The 23,476-nt window shown below is 34.4% G+C and overlaps 2 protein-coding genes across 5 annotated transcripts in view; one reads left to right on the forward strand and one right to left on the reverse strand.

Moving 5' to 3' along the window:
- Positions 1 to 23,476, reverse strand: part of LOC136024916 (uncharacterized) — a 202,087-nt gene that overhangs the window by 145,166 nt on the left and 33,445 nt on the right. Inside the window, exon 2 of the mRNA XM_065700490.1 lies at positions 11,479 to 11,607. The gene's annotated coding sequence lies outside the window, so the exon portion shown is untranslated. The remainder of the gene's footprint in view (positions 1 to 11,478; positions 11,608 to 23,476) is intronic.
- LOC136024911 (uncharacterized) overlaps positions 1 to 23,476 on the forward strand; it is a 49,735-nt gene that overhangs the window by 11,453 nt on the left and 14,806 nt on the right. For 3 of the 4 annotated variants that reach the window (XM_065700474.1, XM_065700475.1, XM_065700476.1), the window contains 5 exons: positions 1,296 to 1,515; positions 7,064 to 7,241; positions 11,221 to 11,412; positions 17,538 to 17,701; positions 21,954 to 22,125. In XM_065700474.1, the coding sequence (XP_065556546.1) occupies positions 1,358 to 1,515; positions 7,064 to 7,241; positions 11,221 to 11,412; positions 17,538 to 17,701; positions 21,954 to 22,125 (864 nt within the window). In that variant the 5' untranslated portion in view covers positions 1,296 to 1,357. The remainder of the gene's footprint in view (positions 1 to 1,295; positions 1,516 to 7,063; positions 7,242 to 11,220; positions 11,413 to 17,537; positions 17,702 to 21,953; positions 22,126 to 23,476) is intronic. The other variant, XM_065700477.1, reaches the window with a different exon arrangement.

Genomic DNA, 23,476 nt, shown 5'->3' on the forward strand with positions numbered 1-23,476 from the left:
TTGGTCCAAATATCCACTTTGATGCACATAATGAGAAACTTACCAAAGAGAGAAGTAGCTATGACTGTTAGTTACTTTCTTATTCATTAATTTCAGAGCAGCAGCATTGAACTGAATCTCGAGTGAAAATTCTTCTGATTTTATCAGCTTTGTTAAGGTGAGTTGGTTGACAGGCGCCCTTGCTTGTAGCATCAACTCTAAGAATACTCTCGATTTCTTCGCTTACCGTCAATGCAGTAACTGGCACTAGCCAAACAACAATACAAACATTCATAGAAGCACATTCCCAGCACAAACATTCCTAGCAAAAAATTCCTAGAAATTCAATAATTTAAAATTTTATTTCGCTTCGATTTTTTTCAGTGTTGTAAATGTAAAAGAAAATGTTTGTAACATAATTTGTTTCCAGAAAAGCACAAATGACTTGATAAGTTTTAGAATTTTGTGGACAAGGGAGGAGGAGGGCGAAATGTTCGAAACCCTGTTGTTGTAATTCTTGTTCATTTTGAGTTTGACTTCAATATTCATTTTAATTTTTGAGAGTTCAACTTTGGATGTACATAGTATCCTTTGACTGAGCTAAAAATTCCCTTGAACATGCTCCGAAATTTTTACGCACACAATCATCTCCTGAAAGTTTCAACTAAATACCATTAATAAATTGATTCTCAGATATTGTACTTACACACCTTTGACAATCGGGATGCACATTGTTGAGTTTTTATTAAATTTAACATACCTCTCAACTCTGAAGATTTCAACCTAATGGCCTCATCTATTCTGATATATAGTAGACAAACAGTTTTTACAACCTGACTACATATGGTGTCTTTTGATTTAGTTGAGTATCTTATCTCATTTCCTAGTGTATTAAACTTATTAACCTTCACCTTTCCTAAAATATTGCAGCTACACCCTTTACTAACTGGGATGCACATAGTGTCTTTAAGTTCAACATCTCAACAATCTCTAATCAAACCTAACTTTGCTCTAATCTAATTTTGCTCTTAGGTTAGGTTGTTAGAATCTGTTTGACAACCACCATATTTCACAAACTCATTTACAACGCTGTGAGCACTTGATTTCTAATAACTTTTCTATCCTTGTTTTATTTTTTCTAAGTCCTTCTGGCCAGAAGGACTTAGAAAGAAGGACTTCCTTCACTTTCACATTGTAAAAAAATTATCTCTTGTTTATATCAATTTTTGTAATTTCATTACAAGGTCTCACTTAACTCTATTTATTTTGTTTTTTTCCTAATTTACCGATGAACTAATGTCTTTCTTACATTTCAGATCAATTGTTAGAGCAGAAGAAGATTCTTAGCCCACGGTGACTTAATCATTTATTGTGGATCATGACCGGACTCCCTCTTGAGGCCCAGCTCGTGACAGTGGAAGTTGACGATGGTACCGTAAAGATTGCAAAAGATGCATTGATAATATCGCCATTTTTTTCTGCTATGCTTTCTGGTGATTGGCTTGAAGCAACTACGGGAACTGTAAAACTCAAAGGGTAAAAGTGCCCTTTTTCTTCTTTTTTTCCACTAAGTCGTCTAAATTGTGGTAAATTGCTAATTTTGTATTCTTACGGACAGCTAGATGCAAACATTCTTGAAATCTACTACGTCCTCTATTGGCATCGATTTGTGATATACTCCTGCGTCCTTGTTTAGAGCACATTGGGTAGATGTCAAACCTAATGGAAGCTAAGCAAAGAGCGTTTTGTCCTCCTCCTGCTTTCAGACGGAAATAGTGTTATCCGTCTAAATTATGGTAAAAATGTCTCTTCTCTGTCCACGGCTTTTGTATGACCATCTCCATTTAATACAGTGAATCATGTCATACAAATCTAGTGATTATATGCAGGTGACGAAATATTAAAATTAAGAGTAGTTGGCTTAAATATACATCTTAAATATAATTTTAGCTTGACAATATCTTTTAGAAAAGACTTCATCAGTCTTTGTTTGTAAACTAACTATTCAGTTTATTTTGTTTATTTCTATATTTTTGGATATTATTTAGTTTCAGTAATAGTGTAAGAATTAGCCTTCATTCCTAAAACCTTTAGAGTATCAATCAAATCAAAATGAAAATATTTTTTCCACCTGGCTCTATCTTAGGTCTATCCATACCTGAAAATGTGGATTTTCCATGTTTTTTTTTTTTTTTTTTTTTTTTTTTTTTTTTTTTTTTTTTTTTTTTTTTTTTTTTTTTTTTTTAGTTCAATTTCCATTCAGAAGATAAACCATGAAGAACGACATAAAGAAACTCATTCAGTCAATTTATAACCATTTATGCACCTAAAATGTGATAGATGTTGCAGAAACCTGAGAATAAATAATTGAGACATGTATTGAGTTTTCCATTGCGCGATATTTCAAACCTATCCTCCACTGAGAACTCTTAATTATTTATCTTGTATCTACCGCTAGCCAAAGGGGGATTTCAACCTGTCTTTCTCTCACTTAAATATGTCATGTATTTACTTCTTCCAGTTGGTTTCTGAAGTTATAAATTAAATATTTGTTTACCAAGTATTTTATTGCAAGTTTAGCAATAAAAGTCATGCTTTTGGAGCCAATATTTGTAACCAGTACATGGCAAAATAGGATATTTAGTGTTTCCAAAAAGATACTCTTTTAGGAAAGTCCACAACTAATAATTTGAGGGCTGTATAATCTCAATAATAAACAAATTAATGCCTAGTTTTGAGTTTTAGCTATTCCATGATGCATGAACTTCTTTTCAATTTCTATTTGTTAACACGACTGTGGAATTAGCCTTAGATGTTATCAACCAATCACTGGATTTTAACCCAGTTTACTGCTAAATAATGGCTGTGTTTCCTTCTGCTACATTAATCAAGAAAGTTACGACTAGGCCTCCTTGACAACATTTTTGTTCATTACGTTCTGATTTTTAACATGCGTTCTTTAAATTTAAAATCGGTGGGCGCTTTAAAAAAAAAAAAAATGAAAATTGCAGATGTTCTTCATTGGAAATTAAAATACCGGTTTTACTATTTTTCTACAATGTTTATGATTGTGAACGTTTCTACATAATCAATTTAAAGAATTAGTTTTCATTATTGTTGTCCTTGGCAAGTTAAATTTTCTTTACCAGCTTCTATTATGTCTTCAATCCTTATTTTCTTTCCTGTGGTTTCTTTTCCCTACTTTCTGACTCGATATTGCTTGCAGTAGATCCTCTTTAATTATTTCTAATTCTTGGTGGAGTCTCCTATAGAGAATGGACAGGTTAATAGACGTTTTAAAACAAAATTAATCAAAGAAGTAGATTGAAGGGAGATAATCACTTTTAATTCATCCATGAGTACCCGCAAATATATTGCTAAAATCTACAGATCTGTGTATTTGTAGCAAGGTAAAAGTTGAGCCAATGAAACAGTCCAAAAATTCTATTGCAAGTATTTACGCGAGGATTGCCTAAAAATTCCGTTAGGTTAATACTCTTAATAAAACTTGAAAATTTCTGGGAACCCGTAGTCCTTGTAGAGAGGGAAATTCAAATCGACAAAGCAATAACAATTTTTTAGCTGCTATAAAAAAATATCACTTGAAGCCCAAATAATCTCAAAGGTGGTAAAGGGAAAAAATTGTCAGATTTGGAGACGTGAGTTATGAGTAAATGTCTAGAAGGAAGCCTAATTATAGTGCGTTAGAATAACGTAGCATGATTCGTAATAGAAGTCAAAATTTTGCTAGAAGAAGTGCATCTCAAACTCGAATCTCAAGGAATATAAGCAGCAGTAGGCCAAATAAAAGGTGACACCAAAGCCTAGTGAGAATCTTCCAGGAAAGGGAAGAGAACGTCTTATTCGAAAATGTTTGCTAGCAAACCAGGTAGATAATAGCTCTCAAGGACAAAGTCTGTAACAGTCGATCAGAGTACATCTTTCTCTAGACGCCTGAATAGCTTAGAGTGTTGTAAAGAGATATAGCCATTGTATTTTTTTTTAAATTTGAGTGTTTAAAAGATTCTGACCTAAATTTTCGACATTGGAGTGTTGACTTCGCTGGTTATCGATGAAATTTTCAGGGAATTTCCAAGTAATATACAAAATCGACTAAATGGCTGTTGCAATAGTCTTATTTCAGTCAGAGGTCAAAAACTTGCCATTTTACGGGAATGCCCTCTAGAATTAGTATAGAGAACACATAAACTGTTGCTAGAACAATTGTATGCAAGCGACTACTTTTTCCGTGTGCTTTGGGGGTGGAAGCACTCCAAAAATATGGCATTTCATTGGATCCAATAATCAACAGAGTTACAATTATTACACCTAGTTCTAACTCAAGAGCAGTTTGTTTTCCATCACAAGAGAGTATTCAAGTATCAAGTATCTACACGCTGAAAGAATCAACTTATTTCCGTATACAGTTTTTGGGGAATTGCTTATGCGTCCCTTTGACAATCTGCATGAATAAGATAAGATTAGATAAAAAGAATTAGAATAAAAAGATAATAAAAAGATTAGATAAGATGATTTGTTGACTTCGGAGTCGACAAAGACATAGTTGCACTAAAACTGGCAAAAATGCAAAAAAAAACAACAACAAAAAAGAAAAATCATTATGAATAACTATTTATGGTTCAATAATTAAATTGTAATAAGTCAATTAAAAGGTTACAAAGATAAAAACGGGCCAAACCAAACTTAAACAAATACAAGTCAGAAAAAAATCAAAAGGGTCATTAAAAAAGGGAAGGGGACAGAATAAGCAAATAAATACAAAAAAGAACAATATATAAATATATATATATATATATATATATATATATATATATATATATATATATATATATATATATATATATATATATTATACAGGAAAACTAAAAAAGTGTCTATGATTAAACTGCGTAAAGTCAGTAAGAGATAAGAGATAAAAACTGGTCAAAAGGGAGGACAAGAATGAGTGAATAAACACAAAAAAAGAGAACATAATATAAAATATATAAATTTAAAAGGAAAACTAAAATAACAGAGGGGGGAACAAGCAAATAAGTGCAACAGTCTTGGCAGCACCCTCAGCCAATAAAAAAAGAGAGAAACAGAAGGGAGAAACTAGTGGGATATTTTGTTCATTTTTCCTAATATATATAGGGGGAAAGTTTTTTTTCAGATCTGGGAGTAACGCAGCGAATGGGGGACAAAATAGAGATGGGCTCACAAAAAGATCAAGTCGGCTGTAATCTGGATGGGGAGTGACATTTGGGAAAATACTTGCCGTCGAAGGGTTTGTTATTGCATTTTTGAAAAACGGAGGTACAACGAAACCCTCCTTCGCTCAAGGGTTTCCAAACTAGATTTTCTTAGGAGCAGAGAGTAAGGTACCTTGCCTTCCTCGAAAATTATTTGTAAGCCTGTTTTTTGGATTGAGCCATCTTTTTCCGATTCTTCGTGAGAGATACAATGGTACCATATTGGACAAGCAAATTCGAGATGTGGGCGTACAAAAGACGTGTCTGTCCTTGAGGAGAGGGTAGGGGACGTTAAATTTATATTGGAGCTTAAAAAGGGCGATAGACACGCTAACAAAATGGACTATGTCCTTAACGTGGATATCTCACTTTAAATTTGAAGAAATTGTTACGCGTTTTAGTTTAAACGAGGACAAAGAAATTTCAGGAGGAATAGGATTAAGAAAACAGGGCGAGGATTTGAGGAAACCAATCGGCATTATCATGGACTAAGAGGGTTTTACTGTTATGTCTAAGTCCAAGGCCTCATCTCCAATTTTATTGAGGATGCTCATAGGGTCGCTTATTAAATTTCTTGGGTTATTAAATTTCTTAAATTTCACAGGGTTGCTTATTAAAACTCGCTTATTTAGTTTAAACAACCGTTAGGTCATCAACAAATTTCCATGGGTCAGAAAATGCCTTCGCGAGTCTGTTAGTCATGACTGAAAAAAGGAGGGGACCCAGAAGGGTACCTTGGGGTATGTCATTGTGGACAGGGAGAGGATTTTAATAATGATTCTGGTATTTGACAATCTGCGATCTATTTGTTAAGAAGGAGGTGACCAATTTCACCAGTAAGGGATCAATATTGAACTCGCTGACAAGTTTCTTAACTAAAATATTGTCTTTAACAAGGTTAAATTCTTTCTGAAGGTCAATGGAGATTAAATTTAGCCAGGAATTAGGCTTTTCAATGATGTCCCGATGTGGTACACCATTATAAGGTCCTCCTCAAATGTGTTAGGAAAATGTCGCAAGGAATTATTTAAGGGAAAAGGGAACTTCTTTGTAGTGTATAAAAAGGGAGACTTTGAATAGATTGGATGGAAGAGGGTCGTGTGTATCTATGAGTTAAAGTTTATTGGTAAAAAAGACCATCAAGAAAAAATATGTCAAGTTTTTTTTTGCTATTAAGGACAATTTAAAAAAAAAAATTAACGGAAAAAACCGCTCATTGTGTATATCAACTAGCAAAGACTAAAGCAAAAGTCAGAGGAAACAAGCATCATAAAAACAAAACAAATAAATAATCACATGCAGGTTTGTCGCTTACACCAGAAAAACTAAATGAGTTGACAAATTTTTCAAAAATACACTAAAAAAAAAATGAAAAAGGAACTTATTAAAGCCATGTCTCTATTTGACTTTTGTCGTAAAACCTACAAAAGCTTGACTTCTTTTTTTTTTTTTTGTTGCCTCAACTGTAACTTTATAATGCTTTCGAATACACGAAAGAAAACATATCCAAATCTAACTGAATTGAGAACAGATAAATATACAGAAACACTACCAATCCAGTGAAAAAACCCTTAAGGCCTTCGCTACTAGGCATAGAAGAGCCAATCATCCGTAAAAAAAATTATTAGTAATTGAAGATGTCATCTTGAGAGGGTGGGGGGAGAATTCATCATAAGTGCGAAAAAGAAAATTTCCAATATAAATCACTAGAAAATTGACGGGAAAATGGAACTAATTTAAAAAGCCGAAGAGTTAGTCACTGACAAGGTAGGATGAGCATGAACAAAGTCTTCGTTTAACGTCTACTCACTAAAAGCTTCTTTTTCCTCTAGGTTTTCTTCAAAAACACTGTTGATTTACTCAGCCTTTCTATCAGGAGAGAAACTACTGGAAATTCCCTATGAAAACTTTACAGAACTGATGCTTTTCGCTGACCTTGTAGGAGATGACAAATTTGAAGTATATATAGAAGGATTCATTGTTCGCAAAATATTTCATGGATTTCACAAGGTATCTCACACTGGTAAAACTAAAGTCGACTCTTCGTTACTTTGGTTGATTCTCCTTGGATCTGAAGTGGGGGTAGCAACTTGCTAGTTCTGCTTCCCAAGATATTTAAATATATTTAAAACTGATCTTGCCGATCATTAATTTCGGTACTTTCGATGATCAATAAAGTAATGTATATGATGGAGTTGCTAAAGAACAAAATATATATGCCTGAAGTGCTATGATTTTACCTCCGTCTATCTAGAGTAACAGTAACCTCATTGAAAAACTAATACTCTACTAACATACAAGTTAGCAGTATAGACGGAAGGAAACTTCGGAAAAGTATTTTTTTCTCTACTCCTCTCCTCCCCAAAATTCAAAAATGTAAATTCGTCAGAGCAAAACATTTATTTTTGCTCGAAAATATCCATAGTTGCTTTACCACATTTAAACTAAAAGAACCATTTTCTATCTATTTCATTTATTAATTTTTCTGTTGTGCGGGAATTACTGGGTGACTATCCTTACTTCATATGCCGTTAGCTCCCAATATTAGCTCCCAAGTTTAAGATCTGTAAGGCATGGACCGGCTCGGAGACTGGAGACCCTATTTTGGTGACAACCATCTCCGCCCTTTTCTACATATACGTATATGCATGCTCATGAACCTGTCCGAAATCTTGTTTTTGGGGGGTTTAAAATTATTCGGAAGAAGTTAATAGGCAAGGGAAACATCACGGCATAACCATTGTTTCTCCCGACCGAAAGCTCTTAAATACAATCTAACAGACATCGCTGGGTGTTGGAGACGTTTAACCCTTTTCCTTAGATTCCTTCGGGCACCTCAATGATCACGCTCAACTGATCAATGTTATTCGACCTTTGCTGTTAGTTAACCTAGGACATTTTTTGCAAACAAACATCTGGCCGTTAAAACGCCAACAAGACAAAAAAAAAGCTCTTGGATAGGCTCCATAACCTTTTTTTTTCTGCTGTTCAACAAAGGGAAATTGAATCATGATTATTAATCAACGAATCGACTCTTTAGGCTTCGTCAATTAATCTTCTCATCAGTAAAGCATATTAGCGGTCCAAGGAAAACCTGTCCATCAACAATTGCTGGATAAATTGGTCGATCCCATTGGTTAAAAATTTGTGGTCAGTTTAAATTGAAATCATGCAAGCAGAGAAAAATTACTGTTTTCAGTCTATAAACTATCATGAAAAGAAACTTGAGTTACTCAGTAAAATCCTTCCTACTCCTCCAGTTTCTGTGTTGTAATCACGTTAGTAACTTCACAATATGCGTATTTAAGAGGTAATTATTAAACAGAAATCCTACTTCAAATGAAACAGTCCAACTGACCAGAGACGATTCGGAATTATTATCTCTTGCAAGAGGGACGCCAGAAAAACTTCCGTAATAGAAATCAAAGCATAAAAGTTTTTCTAAATTTTTTTTAGCTTTGAATTTTTGAATGGAATTCTTTTTTTATTTGTCAATGGGTGCTGATTGTTTTTAACAATAGTGGCTGTATTTGCGTCAAGATTTCTTTAAATTTGAAATTCATGCCAAAAATGTTTATTAACTGATTCATTTTTTGAAGAGAAGACCACAAGAGAATAACTAAAAACTTTTTTGGGCAAACAGCCAATTTATAAGCCTATAATGATGATTACTAGTAAATTAATGACGAATCATGGTTGCAGCGGTAGCTGCAATCTAGCAAAGAACAAACCAGGGCCCACAGTAACCAAAAATTAAAGTTTAAAAAATACTGTCTAGTGGGAAAAAATCGCATTTTTTGTCGTTGATCAAACAGTTCGTGGTAACGAACTGTAGTAAGGAGTGACTCGGCTCAATAGTAACCAAAACTCTAAAAAACGGAATTTTGATATCAGTAGCTACATCAAAAGAATCGCATTATAATGCTTATTTCAAATATATAAGTTTCATCAAGTTTAGTCTTATCTATCAAAAGCTACGAGCCTGAGAAAGTTTTCCTCATTTTAGAAAATAGGGGAAAACACCCCCTAAAAGTAATAGAATCTTAAGGAAAATTACACCATCAGATTCAACGTATCAGAGAACCCTACTGTAGAAGTTTAACAAGCTCCTATCTACAAAAATGTGGAATTTTGTATTTTTTGCCAGAAGGCAGATCACGGATGCGTGTTTATTTGTTTTTTTTCCCCAGGTGTAATCGTATTGACCCAGTTGTCCTAGAATGTTGCGAGAGGGCTCATTCTAACGGGGATGAAAAGTTCTAGTGCCATTTTTAAGTGACCAAAAAAATTGGAGGGCACCTAGGCCCCCTCCCACGCTGATTATTTTCCCAAAGTCAACGGATGAGATAGCCATTTTATTCAGCGTAGTCGAAAAACCTTATAACTATGTCTTTGGAGACGACTTACTCCCCCACAGTCCCCGTGGGAGGGGCTACAAGTTACAAACTTTTACCAGTGCTTACATATAGTAATGGTTATTGGGAAGTGTATAGGCGTTTTCAGGAGGATTTTTTGGTTGGGGGGAGGGGTTGAGAAGAGGGGGATATTCTGGGGGAGCTTTCCATCGAGGAATTTGTCATGGGGGAAGAAAATTTCCATGAAGGGAGCGCAGGATTTACTAGCATTACTTAAAAAAAACAATGACAAAATAAATATGAAAAAGTTTTTTCAGCTGGAAGTAAGGGGCAGCATTAAAACTTAAAACGAACAGAAATTATTACCCATATGAGGGGCTCACCTCTTCCTAATACCTCGTTCTTTACGCTAAAGTATTTTTAGTAATGTCAACTATTTATTCTACGGCTTTTGTGATTCAGGGGTCATTCTTAATGAATTGGGACAAAATTATATCTTTTACTAATAAAAAGATTCGCAAAAAATTTAAAGTTCTAGTTGCCTTTTTAATTAACCAAAAAATTGGAAAGCAACTAGGGCTCCTCCCTCGCTCTTTTTTTATCAAAATTATGAGAAAGCCATTTAGCAAAAAAAAACAAAGAATATGCAAATTTCGTTTTAATTATTCCTCTGCGGAGAGCCAAAATCAAAACATGCATTAATTCAAAACGTTCAGAAATTAAATAAAAAAAGCAAGTTTTTTCAACTGAAAGTAAGGAGCGACATTAAAACTTAAAACGAACAGAAATTACTTCGTATATGAAAGGGGCTGCTTCCTCATCAACGCCTTGCTCTTTACGCTAAAGTGTTTTACTGTTTTAAAAAGAAGATTTGAGAGAAAGAGTCAAACTTTAAACGAACAGGTAAATATCATGGAAACTAAATAAGGTAGCTATTAGATAAATCATCTTGTAACCAAAAGTAACAAGATAAATCGACTGAACCAAGCGATACAGTTTGCTTAGATTTTGCAGGTAAGCTGTAAATCTGTAAGTTTTTCAGGTCACATAACGATGAATAACTCAAATGTATGATTAGGTAAAAAATTTACATTGAAGAGTCTTTTGACTGATTGGAAGGGAATTTATCCCTCTATCAAAATCTAGTATCTTGACCTGCCATGTTTTCAAGAAATTTGCTAAATAGTGATTTTTTCTTCATTTTTGGAACGAAAGAAATAGATGGGGATGCGTGTATTTGCCAACAGGTATGCTGAACTCTGTTATCTTCCCATTGTTGCCACTCTCTTTTCTGCTAGACATAGATTCTTGGTTTTTTCATCCTATCATGTCTATAATAGGTTTCGGGTAAGAAATAAACTAAAATAAGAACATTTCCCTACTGCTACAACTAATAGAATATGTTTTACATCTGTAGTTGCTAGTTTGTATCTCATAAAGCATAGAAAATTTCTGATTACGTTTTTACGCTCCCCTTGTCGGGTTAATAAGGAAGGGGGGGGGCTCAATTTTTAATTCAAAATTAAACTATTGTGTGGATAGTAGGTTTAGGCTTAGGAGGGTCTATATCATATTTTGACTTCTAATGTCATTAAGTACAATTGAGTTTACTTGATGAAGAATTTCTTTTTCAGCCTTGCTCTGATTGTAGTACCGCTGGTCTGCAATGCATGCCTTTGGTTTTCACATTTGACATGAAAGAGCTTCAAAAGCGTTGTGTAGTGTGGGTTGTCAAGAATCTAGGGAAGTTAGCTGTATCGAAGCACTTTGCGTCTCTGCCTCAAGAGGTTAAATTAAAAGTTAAAGAACATATAAGTTCAAACCTAGTAAGTTTTTTTCCTTTTTCTTTTTCTTAAATACTAACACTACTAACAACTCATCGCAGCACTTACTTGCATAAATCCAACACAGGGTAAAGCCATGTTCTTTTCTTGGTTGTAATCAACTCATGTTTCAATCTCATTGAAAGATTAGAGAGTTTCTCGAATTTCCCCCCAGAAAGTCAGGCTCTAAAAATGTTCCTAGAAAATGAAGTTGAGGAAAATTAGCTATCTGAATTTCTTGTTAGCATTTGAGTATTTATGAGCATTAATTTTAGGGAAGATTTTGGAAAACTAAATTTTGTTTCGGAGATATTTGGAGAATACCCGAATTTTTGTGCTCAAGAGGAAGCACCGATATCGCCCAAAGATCGCCACTCCTCGATATACAATCCCTAGCAACAGGAAGGATGGATCCACTATCCCCATAATCTCCATGCGTGGTTTTATCTATTGTGCTATCACAACATTCCTACAGATAAGAAATAATTGTGATTACTATTTTCTTCCGTAACACGGAAGCAACACGAAAGTCATATGTAGACCGAATTGAAATTACGCTTGACTTCAGCACCAATTATGTCAAATTTAACCAGTCAAAGTTAAGCCAATCAATCATCTTTACCAATCAAAGTTGAGATTTAAGGCAAAGCTTTTTGAAAATAGAAAATGCGGAATCTTCGAACAGTAGTTTTCATATTTAATAGATGAAAATGGAAAGAGATGCAAATGCCTAGTATTCGTAAACAATACTACTACATCTACTGACAACTTTCTGCAGCACCAAACCACCTAAGGCCAACATAGCTATGCACGCTCCTCCCATCCCACTCTATTCAAAGCCTCCCTCTTTACACCCTCCCAGGTAGTTGCCTTTTCCCTTAAATCTTTCCTTAAGACATAATCATAACCTAAACGGGGACGATTTGCTTTCCATTTGGCCCTAGACGATCGGTGGACAGGGAAAATCTTTGTTAATCTATCATCCGCAAAACGTGCCCTAGCCATCTCAACCGTTCTCTTATTATAGCCCTAGAAAGTAGGATTGAACCACACTTTTTGTGCAGCCTACTGTTTGAAATACCGGCTGTCAATCGGGTACCCGAAACGATCCATATGCAATTTCTCTTGAAAACATCAAGCAAAAATTCCTCCGGTTATTGGAGCACCCAGGCTTCGGAAACATACTTGACCAAGGTCATCACCGCAGCTTCAAATATTCTAATCTTGGTGAGCACACTTATTTTCCGGTTTTTCTAAAAAAAATTCAACTATCAAAAAAAACAAACATCCCGGCCTTGGCTATTCTCCTTTTAAGATCTTCACTGCACCATCTGTCATTACTAATAATTAATTTGAAAAAAAAATTCCACGAAGCAAGTTTTTCAAAGAAAAGTAAAGAGCTCTCCGAACAAAAAATCAGCAGAAATAGGGTCAAAATAATCTTCCAAGCGTAAAACTACCACAAACCACTATTAATAAATAAATGAAACCCACAAGGAACAGAAATTACAAAATATAATTGAGTCAAACTCAAATCGAGCTATGAGAATTTTTTCTATAAAAATCCATAGTTTTGCTAGCTTTTTTTATGTTGGAGAAACTTTTTCAACAATTTTTAATCCTGACGCAAATAATATTGTTTAATTTAGCTATATACCTCCTCTAGTTGACCTGAAAAATAAAACTTAATATCGTTCCCGAAAAATCCTATTTATGCTCTTTGAAAACCTGGATACACTTACATTCTTTTGATTTATTTAAGTTGTAAGAGCAGAATTAGTAATAGTAATGCCCCGAAAGTTTCATCTTAATACCCCAGTCGTTCGCGATATATCTCTGAGGTGTCTTATTGGCAACCATACACACAGTGCATTTTGAATCAGTTTTAAAGCAACATTTAGTTTTAAAGCACGATGGGCCAATTGCATAATTGTGGTGCGTTGTTATACCAAATATCCCTAGAGACATAGTTACGTAATTGTTCTACTCTTCTGATCAAAATGGATTCTCAAAATTATGACCGGATGTGTTTGAAAAATGAATTTGCTTGGGAGGAGGGTCGCTTGCCCTCCAATCCCTTTTGAATCTTAAAAAGGGCACTAGAGCTTTTAATTTCCAATCGTTTTAGCTCCTTTAAAAGTGTCAATGATAATTCTTGAGATATTTTTTTGTCACCTTTTTGAAAATCTACATGCTCATAGTTGGTTTGGTTTAGTTCAAAATCACGTAAATATCCTTTATATGTATAGTAAAGCTGCAGTAGGGAGCATATTGGTATCGGTACAAGCTTCTCACGCCAGTTTTTCTATTCGTATTTTACGTTTCTTTGTGCAAATATGACGCAAGCAATGGTAGTAAAGACGTAAACAATTCGTAAGGAATAATAAGGACCATTTTAGTTTGTCGCTTCTGTAGTGTAATATGACTTAAACAATAGTAGTAATGACGTAAACATTTCATAAGCAATAGTAGGGAGTATATTGGTGTTGGTACGAATTTTTACGCTAATTATTTTTAACTAGCTGTTGGGGTGGCGCTTCGCGCCACCCCAACACCTAGTTGGTGGGGCGCTTCGCGCCCCCCCAAGCCCCCCCGCGCGCGTAAGTTGTTACGCGCCATATTAGTTACGTGCCATTGTAGCTGTGTCCCTGTGTCCCACCTGTGAATAGAGATAGATATAAATATATATTTTTAACTACGTAAAACATGCGAATATACAACATTCTTCGCTGTCCCATTGTCTGTGCATATAAATAGCATTTATATTCCCTGTGTCCCGGTCGTCATTTGTGTCCTGGTGTCCCAGTTTGTATTTTCTCTTTGAGTGTCCCGGTCGTCATTTATGTTCCCTGTGTCCCAGTGTCCCGGTCGTCATTTGTGTCCCGGTGTCCCGGTCTGTAATTTCTATTCAAACAATCCCTGTGTCTCAGTCGTCAATTATATATCCCGCCTGTGCCCCCGGCGTCCCCGTTGTAGTTGTGTCCCTGCGTCCCGGTCGTCATTTATATTCCCGGTCGTGATTTGTGTCCGGGTGTCCCAGTCTGTAATTTTTCTTTGAGGTTCCTGGTCGTCATTTATATTCCCTCTGTGTCGGTCGTCATTTGTGTCCCGGTCTGTAATTTATCTTTGAGTGTTTTTTCTTTTTATTTTTTTTTAGTTTTTTACATTTTTTCAGTTTTTTTTCTTCTTTATTTTTCAGCGTCACTATGAAGTACATATCGCCGAACCTTTGTTTTTTAACTTAAATCTGGTAGGCATTGATGACCTTATCCAAGTCAAAATCCCAAACCCAATTATCATCGCTATCATTTTCAGTTTTGATATGTTTTGACTCTCGCTTTCCAGGTGGATTTTCATCTAACTGCGCGGTTTTGCGTTCTTTAGCCGCAAGCCTGTTTTCTTGCTGTTCTTGTGATTCCTCGGCACGCTTTCTTTTCTTACTTTCTCTATCAGCTGCAAGCCTGTTTTCTTGCTGTTCTTGTGATTCCTCGGCACGCTTTCTTTTCTTACTTTCTCTATCAGCAGCAAGTTTTTTGGCATAGACTCTTTGAGCAGCTTCCTCGGCTGTTGCCATTGTAGGTTCTTCAGTCATTTTACAATTAAACATTTTTCCGTGAACGCATGTCTTAAATACCATTAATGACGTCACCGTCAAAGCAAAAATGACGACAACTAATTTCATGACGTCAATCAACACAGAAACATGACGTCACCTGATCCACAGACAGACAGACAACTTATTTTTATATATATAGAAGATTTTAGCTTTCAACTTCTTCAGCACGTATATGACGTAAGTAATAGTAGTAATAACGTAAGAATTTCGTTAGCCATAGTAGGAAGCATATTGATGTTGGTACAACTTTTTCATACCAATCTTTTTCGGTTTTGATTCTTCGCTTCTTTAGTGCAAGTTTGGCGTCAAAATCAAGGACAAATACCTATTACTGATAAATCTTAGCTTTCTTTTAATAGGTGTAATCGTGGTGGGGCTCTGACATAGCAGAGGAGTAAAAAGCAGAGGCGCCATTTGGTGGGGGGTCAGGGGTGGGCAAATGCCCACCCCAGATTTTCCAGGGGGGCCCAAGCTTCCACCACAAAGGCCCTATTCCGGCCATAATTATCCATTATGTCCAACATAATCCATTCTGTTCAAATGATTTGAACTAACTGCACGCTTATTAGCCAAAAGAGCGTAATTACCTGACGACCCTTGGGGTAATTACGCTATTTGCTATTAATCATTGTAAACTTTGAAAGTAGGTTAGATTCATAATAAAAGTCTCAAGTTCTGTCAAATGCCCCATGCCCACCCCAAGATTTGGCCCAAATGGCGCCTCTGGTAAAAAGCTATTATAGATCGTCCGTAAAACAATAAGTTCACAGATGCGAAGGCGCACCTGGATCAGAATTGAAACAAGCCCTAACTGATCTCATCAGCAGTTAATCAATCCAGCAGTCAATAGTCTGTCACCTGAATGAATCTGATAAGCCCCTTAGTGGATGCAGGTGAAAGGATGCAATAATAAAGCTCTTCTTTCATATAATTCTCACATATATATCTGAAACCATAATTGGTGAATTCAGCAATGTTTGTTCAATTTTACCAGCCAAAAAGTTTTTATATGAACGAATTAGTCGTTGGAACAAGTAAACTGTATTGTTGAATTCTTTCCATATAAAATTTTTTGGATTATCTTTCTTAATTAAAAAAAAAGAAATACTATATAGCTATCATTTGCTGCAATTAGTAGGCTAACTAGTTTAAATAACCACTAAACATAGAATATTTTATCAAATAGAAGACTATGTGCTTCTGAATTTGATCGTCATTAATGTGTTTTTTCATTCTGAAAAGCCAAATAAATAATTGGAAATTAGGGGAAATGCTTTCAGCTGCTGAAAAGTGAAATAAATTCTGAACTCAATGTGAAAAAGTGAAATAAATAATTAGTTATTTGGGGGAGTGCTTTCAAATGATTTTACATCCAAAAATAACGATTAATGGATAAATAAAAGTAGCGTAGAAGCATGTCATTTTTAGTTCTGTTATATTTTAAGGCTGTTGTTTTCAATTCCTCTTTAATTGGTTGTTGTTACAATTCATTTTATAATTTATGCATGCAAGAGTACAGTTTTTTCTTCCTTCGAAGGGGATCTGAGTTGCCTTTTTTCTAGTGCAATGACATCTTGTTGTTATCTAAGTAAACATTGTAGTTTTTGAGAAACAACAAAAATAGGTAAAATTCTAGTTAATTGACTTCTTGCTATCTTGGAAAGTGTTTAGGTTAGGAAAATGAAACTTTCAGGGATGGTTCTACAGGCTAAAGTATGTCCCGGGAAGGTATTTTGAAGTACCCACCTCCACTCTTTCTCCCTCTAGAGGGCCCTGAAATTTGCCTACATGACAGGTCTATACCTTTTGAAATTTTGACAAAACCACGTTTTACTTTAATTTTCAGTTACTAGTTGCTTTTACTCTGCCTTTAGTTCTGAAGACTTTTAGGAGTGTCTTTGATGTCGTCAGGTCATGCAATTCCTGTTATTCGAGTAGAATTTTGAGCCATATCAATGACTTTTTTCAAAATTTAGGAAATGTATCTGCATATCTTTAAAACCTTATAAAATGGAATTGAGCAAAGTTATGAAGCTGAAAACAGTTTTGTTGTACTTCAATTAAGCAGAAGATCTATTCTGCAAGGTTTCACTTTTATAACACACATATTTTTAAAGGTCATCAAAGGTCAGGGCCCACTAGAGGGAGGAGTGGAGAAAAAGCAATTAGTAACTGAAAATTAAGGTAAAATGTTGTTTTGTCAATATTTCAATAGGTATAGACCTGTCATGTAGGCACATTTCACAGCCTTCTAGAGGGAGAAGGAGTGGAGGTGGGTACTTTAAAACACCTTCCCGGGACATACTTTAGTCTGTAGATTCATCCCTGAAAGTTTCATTTTCCTAACCTAAACCCTTTTCGAGATAGCAAGAAGTTAATTACCTAGAATTTTACCCAAAATATTCAAAAGCACCAGTACTTCAGGGATATTTCTAACCCCCTCCACCACCACCTCTTTAATTTGGTGCCCATGTATCTATGGCATGATCTAGAAGTAATATTCTCTTTGAAGACTTTTAGGAGTGTCTTTGATGTCGTCAGGTCATGCAATATAATCGAAACAAGTTTACCCACTACTTCTTGGACCGACTCAGTACGACATCTTGTGAAAGGTATTGAATGTGACTGTCATGAATTTTTGAGCAAAAACTTTGTGGAGTTTTTGGCATCTCCCAAGTGAGTTTTTTTTTTATTTCTTCTTTATTTTTTTTTCAGTAGTCGATATTCATTATTTGTCTGACTTTTTAAAAGGTATGTTGATGTTTATATGGTAATGCTTTTTTTTAATTACTTAATAAAAAAAACAAGTTCTTTTAACTGAAAGTAAGGAGTGACATTAAAACGAACAGAAATTACTCCGTATGTGAAAGGGGCTGTTCCCTCCTCAATGCCTCGCTCTTTACGCTAAAGTTCGACTCTTTCTCTCAACTCTACTTTTTAAAACAGTAATTACTTCTCAGGCTCTTAAATTTTGATAGGTATAATTAAACTTGATGAAACTTATATATTTAAGATCAGCATAAAAATCCGATTCTTTTTATATATCTATTAGTATCAAAATTATTTATCGTTTCCTTTACTGTTGAGCCGGGTCGCTCCTTACTACAGTTCCTTACCATGAACTGTTTTATATATTTTAGCTAAGGACTTTGAAATTGAATGAAATGAGTTTTTTGCAAATCTTGTGATTTTGAATCTCCAAAGTTATTTTTTTATGTGGCGAATTTTCTTTATTAATTTCAATTTCAAACAGGTTTAGGGGATAGTAGTAGCACATTAATTTATTTGACTAAACATAGAAAAATTAATCAACAAAACAAACAACCAAGCAAATACAAAACATTACATTTCATGACCTTAAGGCCGTGATTAAGTGAAATGATGGAACTCGAAAATCCCATGTTAAAATTTAAAATTTATATTTAAAAAGTACTCAAGTATTCATTGGCGGAAGATACCGCTTTTAAAATCAGGCCGTAGCTTCTTAAAGATGCTACAAAATGTTTGCTAGTATTTTGCTCTGTTTCCTCTAATTGCTTAGAAATCATAGAAAATGTTTAGCTCTTTTTCGCAAGTGTACTCTATGAAGGATAGCCTATGGCTTTTAGAAAAAAAACATTTTTCGATGTAACATTTTTCGATGTATTTTCCTGTTTCCGAACAGTCCCATAGAATATTTTCTGCTACCTGAAATTTTTACAAGTTTTTTGCCAAAAAGAATCGTTTCATGACATCCGTTGATTTTTGAATTTAACAATCGAGGGAATAGTTGTGCGAAAAGTGGAAGTCATGGCCCATTGTAGAAAAAAGCCAAGACAGATTGTTGAATTAAGTGGGCAGCCCAGTCAAGGGTTAATTTTATCCGTTGGATTGCCGTTGTTACTGTCTGCCATTTTATGCTACACCTTAACAGACCAAATTGACAAGCTGGTATAACTAACCTGCTACTTCCACTAATGAATAAGTGCTATTTGAAGGGTTTTTGACAGTCGACGGTCTCTTGAGAATTGAGAGACACAAGGCTACCCGTACTTCAATTTTGAAGCTCTTAATTTATCTCTTTTTTGTTAATTGGTTTTACTTCTTCAATAACAATTAAAGTAAAAAATTTTACACAACACAAAGAAAACAAAATTATGTTTAAATAATATTTTTCAAACGTGTGCCGCTGAGCTCCATATGCAACTCCGATTTAAATTGATCAACATTTTCTAATTCCCATTTAAATGATTAAGCTTGCCAAGCTTGGACTTGGGACTCTTAAGGTTAGGTGCTAGGTTAAACCTCCTACTTGAACACACGTGATGAACCTCTGTTATATCTCTAAATCTGTAGAACAGAATTTTATCATGCGTCAAAAAGTGACGAACCAATCGGCTGTATACCAAAGATAAGCAAGCAGGTGGTACTAAACAAGGACAACTAAAAGATGAACTGGATTAACCTTATGCAGTTTCACCAGCAGGGACTTTTGTTTGGATTTCAAGTCTTATATCTCCTTTTTCTATTTCCTCTGCAAAGAAAATGTAAGTTCAGATTTTAGTTAAGTCGATAATAAATTATAAAAAAAGAAGAAAAAAGAAATATTATTTGCAACTTAATTGCTATATAATTAAGTAGCCAATAGGAACATCACTTTGGATGAACTAAAGCCGAAACCTTGTTTTACCTGTATAATTTGGAATTGTTTGTATATAGGGTACCAGGGTGCTAATTTATGAAAATGTATGGAAGAAGAGAATGTATATTTTTCAAAATATGGGGAGAGAATAATTTTGTTATTCTTTCAGTTTCAAAAGAAAATGCCAAAAAGGGCTATTTTCAAGACCGGAAAGGATATTTTCCGAAAACTAGAGGAGGACCATTACCCTTGTCCACATCGTGCCCCTGGGATGATGATGCTTATCATCAGCATCATTTCTGAAATTTATAACACCTAGTTGGAGGGCACCAACATATGTTTTTGACTACTTAAAACTTGCGAATATACAATATTCTTCGCTGTCCCATTGTCTGTGCATACAAATAATTGTCAGGTTTACCGACTCTTGAACATGCAACATATAATTGTCCATGGGAAAACAATCCGTATTCAGATCTATACCGCATTTTTCTAATGATTGCCCTTGGGCTTTGTTGATGGTAATTGCTAATCGAATATTCCTGTGTCCCCGTCGTCATTTATATATCCCCCATGTGCCCTTCCGGCGTCCCCGTTGTAGTTGTGTCCCTTTGTCCCGGTCGTCATTTATATTCCCTGTGACCCGCTTGTCATTTGTGTCCCGGTTCGTAATTTGTCCCGGTCGTCATTTATATTGCTTGTGTCCCGGTGTCTCGGTCTGTAGCATACGACAATAGATCAATTGTGTTGTAACTTTGTTCACGATCCCATTCTACACATGTAGAAATAGAAGCAGTACGATTAGGTGAAGGCATTCCCAAATGCTTGAGAAGTTTGTTTGCAATAGATAAGCACAAATCTTCATTCATAACTAAAGTGCAGTTATAAATTTCTGTTGTAAAGTCCAAGGTCATATCTGACCTTTCTAGCCGTATTCGGTGACGTATATTCTCGGCCATTTGCGATTTGTATTTCTCCCATAACTGTAGGAGATGAAGGAGAGCAACTTTTGCCGGAAGACACGGGCCGTAATGTCATGTGTATGAACCGGCGATTGTCCAAGATGTAAAAGCTGTTGTATCTAATCCCAATATGGATTATATATAAATGTAATAAATGACGAATCATTAATCTATAGGCATAATATTTCATTGCGCTGCATTTCATATCCGTTTATTTGTTTGTGGCAGGATTTATCAATTTAATATTAAAGTGATAGCCGTCGGCTCCATCCCAAAAAATGATAGGATATTGTAGGGCATCGTAGCATCGATGAGTTTAAGTAATTCTTGTCAACTGATTGTTTCGCCTATAAAGAATATTATCTCGAGGTAAGAACTGATCACCGACCATAACAATTGCCACTTCGTTGATAGTTGCGTGTCAGTAGGCATCAATTCGATTGCTGTTTTGAACAGAAGCACTAAATTATTATTTTTGTGGAAAAGATGTTGCAACTGGGAAACGATAGTCCTTTCAACCTCGTTTTTTTTTTATCATCGGTATCACTTTCAAGTTGTTTGGTTTGTTTTACCTTGGCTTGTCTTTCGTCACTATGAAATACATATCGCCGAACCTTTGTTTTTTAACTAAAATCTGGTAGGCATTGATGACCTTATCCAAGTCAAAATCCCAAACCCAAACATCATCGCTATCATTTTCAGTTTTGATGCGTTTTGACTCTCGCTGTCCAGGTTGATTTTCATCTAACTGCGCGGTTTTGCGTTCTTTAGCCGCAAGCCTTTTGGCATTAACTCTTTGAGCAGCTTCCTCGGCTGTTTCTTCTTCCATTGTAGGATTTATACAAAAATTTCTCTTTGAATTAATTATTTGAGCAGCTTCCTCGGCTGTTTCTTCTGTCATTTTAAGATCTATACTAACAATTTCTCTTTGAAACGCTTTCTTAAATACTTATAATGACGTCATATACAAATATATAAAATACATGCATGATGTCATAATGTTCAATCCTTATAATGACGTCAGTGGACAAATATGACGTCAGTCGACAAACAACTTAATTTATATATAGCCTTTTGGCATTAACTCTTTGAGCAGCTTCCTCGGCTATTTCTTCTGCCATTGTAGGATTTATACTAAAATTTTTCTTTGAATTAACTATTTGAGCAGCTTCCTCGGCTGTTACAACTTACTTTTATATATTTAGATATGTTTTAGCGATAAAATTCGCAGTATATTGGAAATCCTTACAGGCTTCTGGGCATAAGGTGTAATGACGTATTGTGATATGACGTAGCATATTGTGAAGTAGAGTGTTGATATGTAGTATATTGTGAATCCTTACAGGTTTGAGAACATAAGCTGTTGGGATGCATGGAACTTCGATGAAGTAACCACTAGCTTGGAAAAAGCAGTCCAGCTATTTACTGGAGAAAAAAGTTGTCAAGTTTATTTGATTTTGAAAAAGATAGAAAGTCAAGAAGAACAAGAAAATACTGAAAGTGAAGGTGCTAATGAGGTAATTATACTCACTGATAGGATTAAGAGGATTGAATCACAGAAAGCATAGAACTTTATTAGCGTGCCTTTTTAATAAAATGTCTTGCTCACAAAGGAAATCGCAAGATATGATGTACACTCATTTTTCGGAGTCATGATGATGATGTAGGCCTTTTTTACATCAAACAGTTTGTGGTTAAGACCTGTAAATAAGAAGCGATCCCGCTCAATAGTAAACAAAACTGTCTAGTTTTTTTAGTTTTTTAGCTTTTTTATTAGTTTTTAGTTTTTTTTGTAGCTTTTGCCTTTTTTTAGTTTTTTTAGTTTTTTAGCTTTTTTATTTTTTTTATTAGTTTTTAGTTTTTTTTGTAGTTTTTGCCTTTTTTTAGTTTTTTCAGTTTTGACGTCACCTGATCCAGTTTTTTCTGGTGACGTCACCTGATCCACGATCCACAGATCCACAGACAACTTATTTTTATATATATAGATAGTTTTTTTTTTTTACTTATGTCCTGGTCGTCATTTATACTCCCTGTGTCCCGGTGCTTTGTTGATTGCTAATCGAACATTCCTTTTGTCCTGGTCGCTTTCTCTTTGAGTTTCGTCATTTATTTTTTTCTTTTTTAGTTCTTTTAGTTTTTACCTTTTTTAGTTTTTTTAGTTTTTTAGATGAAAATTTTTTTTAGTTTTTTCCTTTTTTTCTTTTTAGTTTTTTATTGGTTTTTACCTTTATTTAACTTATTTTTCAGTTTTTCCTTTTTTTTAGTTTTTTTTTATTTTTTTTTTTTTTTAGTTTTTTACCTTTTTTTAGTTTTTTTAGTTTTTTTAGTTTTTTAGCTTTTTTACTTTTTTTATTAGTTTTTAGTTTTTTTTTTGTAGTTTTTGCCTTTTTTTAGTTTTTTCAGTTTTTTTTTTAGTTTTTTATTGGTTTTTACCTTTATTTTAGCTTATTTTTCAGTTTTTTCCTTTTTTTTTAATTTTTTTTTAGTTTTTAGTTTTTTTAGTTTTTTACCTTTTTTTAGTTTTTTTAGTTTTTTTTTAGTTTTTTAGCTTTTTTATTTTTTTTATTAGTTTTTAGTTTTTTTTGTAGTTTTTGCCTTTTTTTAGTTTTTTTAGTTTTTTAGCTTTTTTATTAGTTTTTAGTTTTTTTTGTAGTTTTTGCCTTTTTTTAGTTTTTTTAGTTTTTTAGCTTTTTTATTTTTTTTATTAGTTTTTAGTTTTTTTTGTAGTTTTTGCCTTTTTTTAGTTTTTTCAGTTTTGACGTCACCTGATCCAGTTTTTTCAGGTGACGTCACCTGATCCACACATCCACAGACAGACAACTTATTTTTATATATATATATATATATATAGAAGATATATATATATAT

The sequence above is a fragment of the Artemia franciscana genome, chromosome 3, assembly GCF_032884065.1.
Source record: "Artemia franciscana chromosome 3, ASM3288406v1, whole genome shotgun sequence".
NCBI lineage: Eukaryota > Metazoa > Arthropoda > Branchiopoda > Anostraca > Artemiidae > Artemia > Artemia franciscana.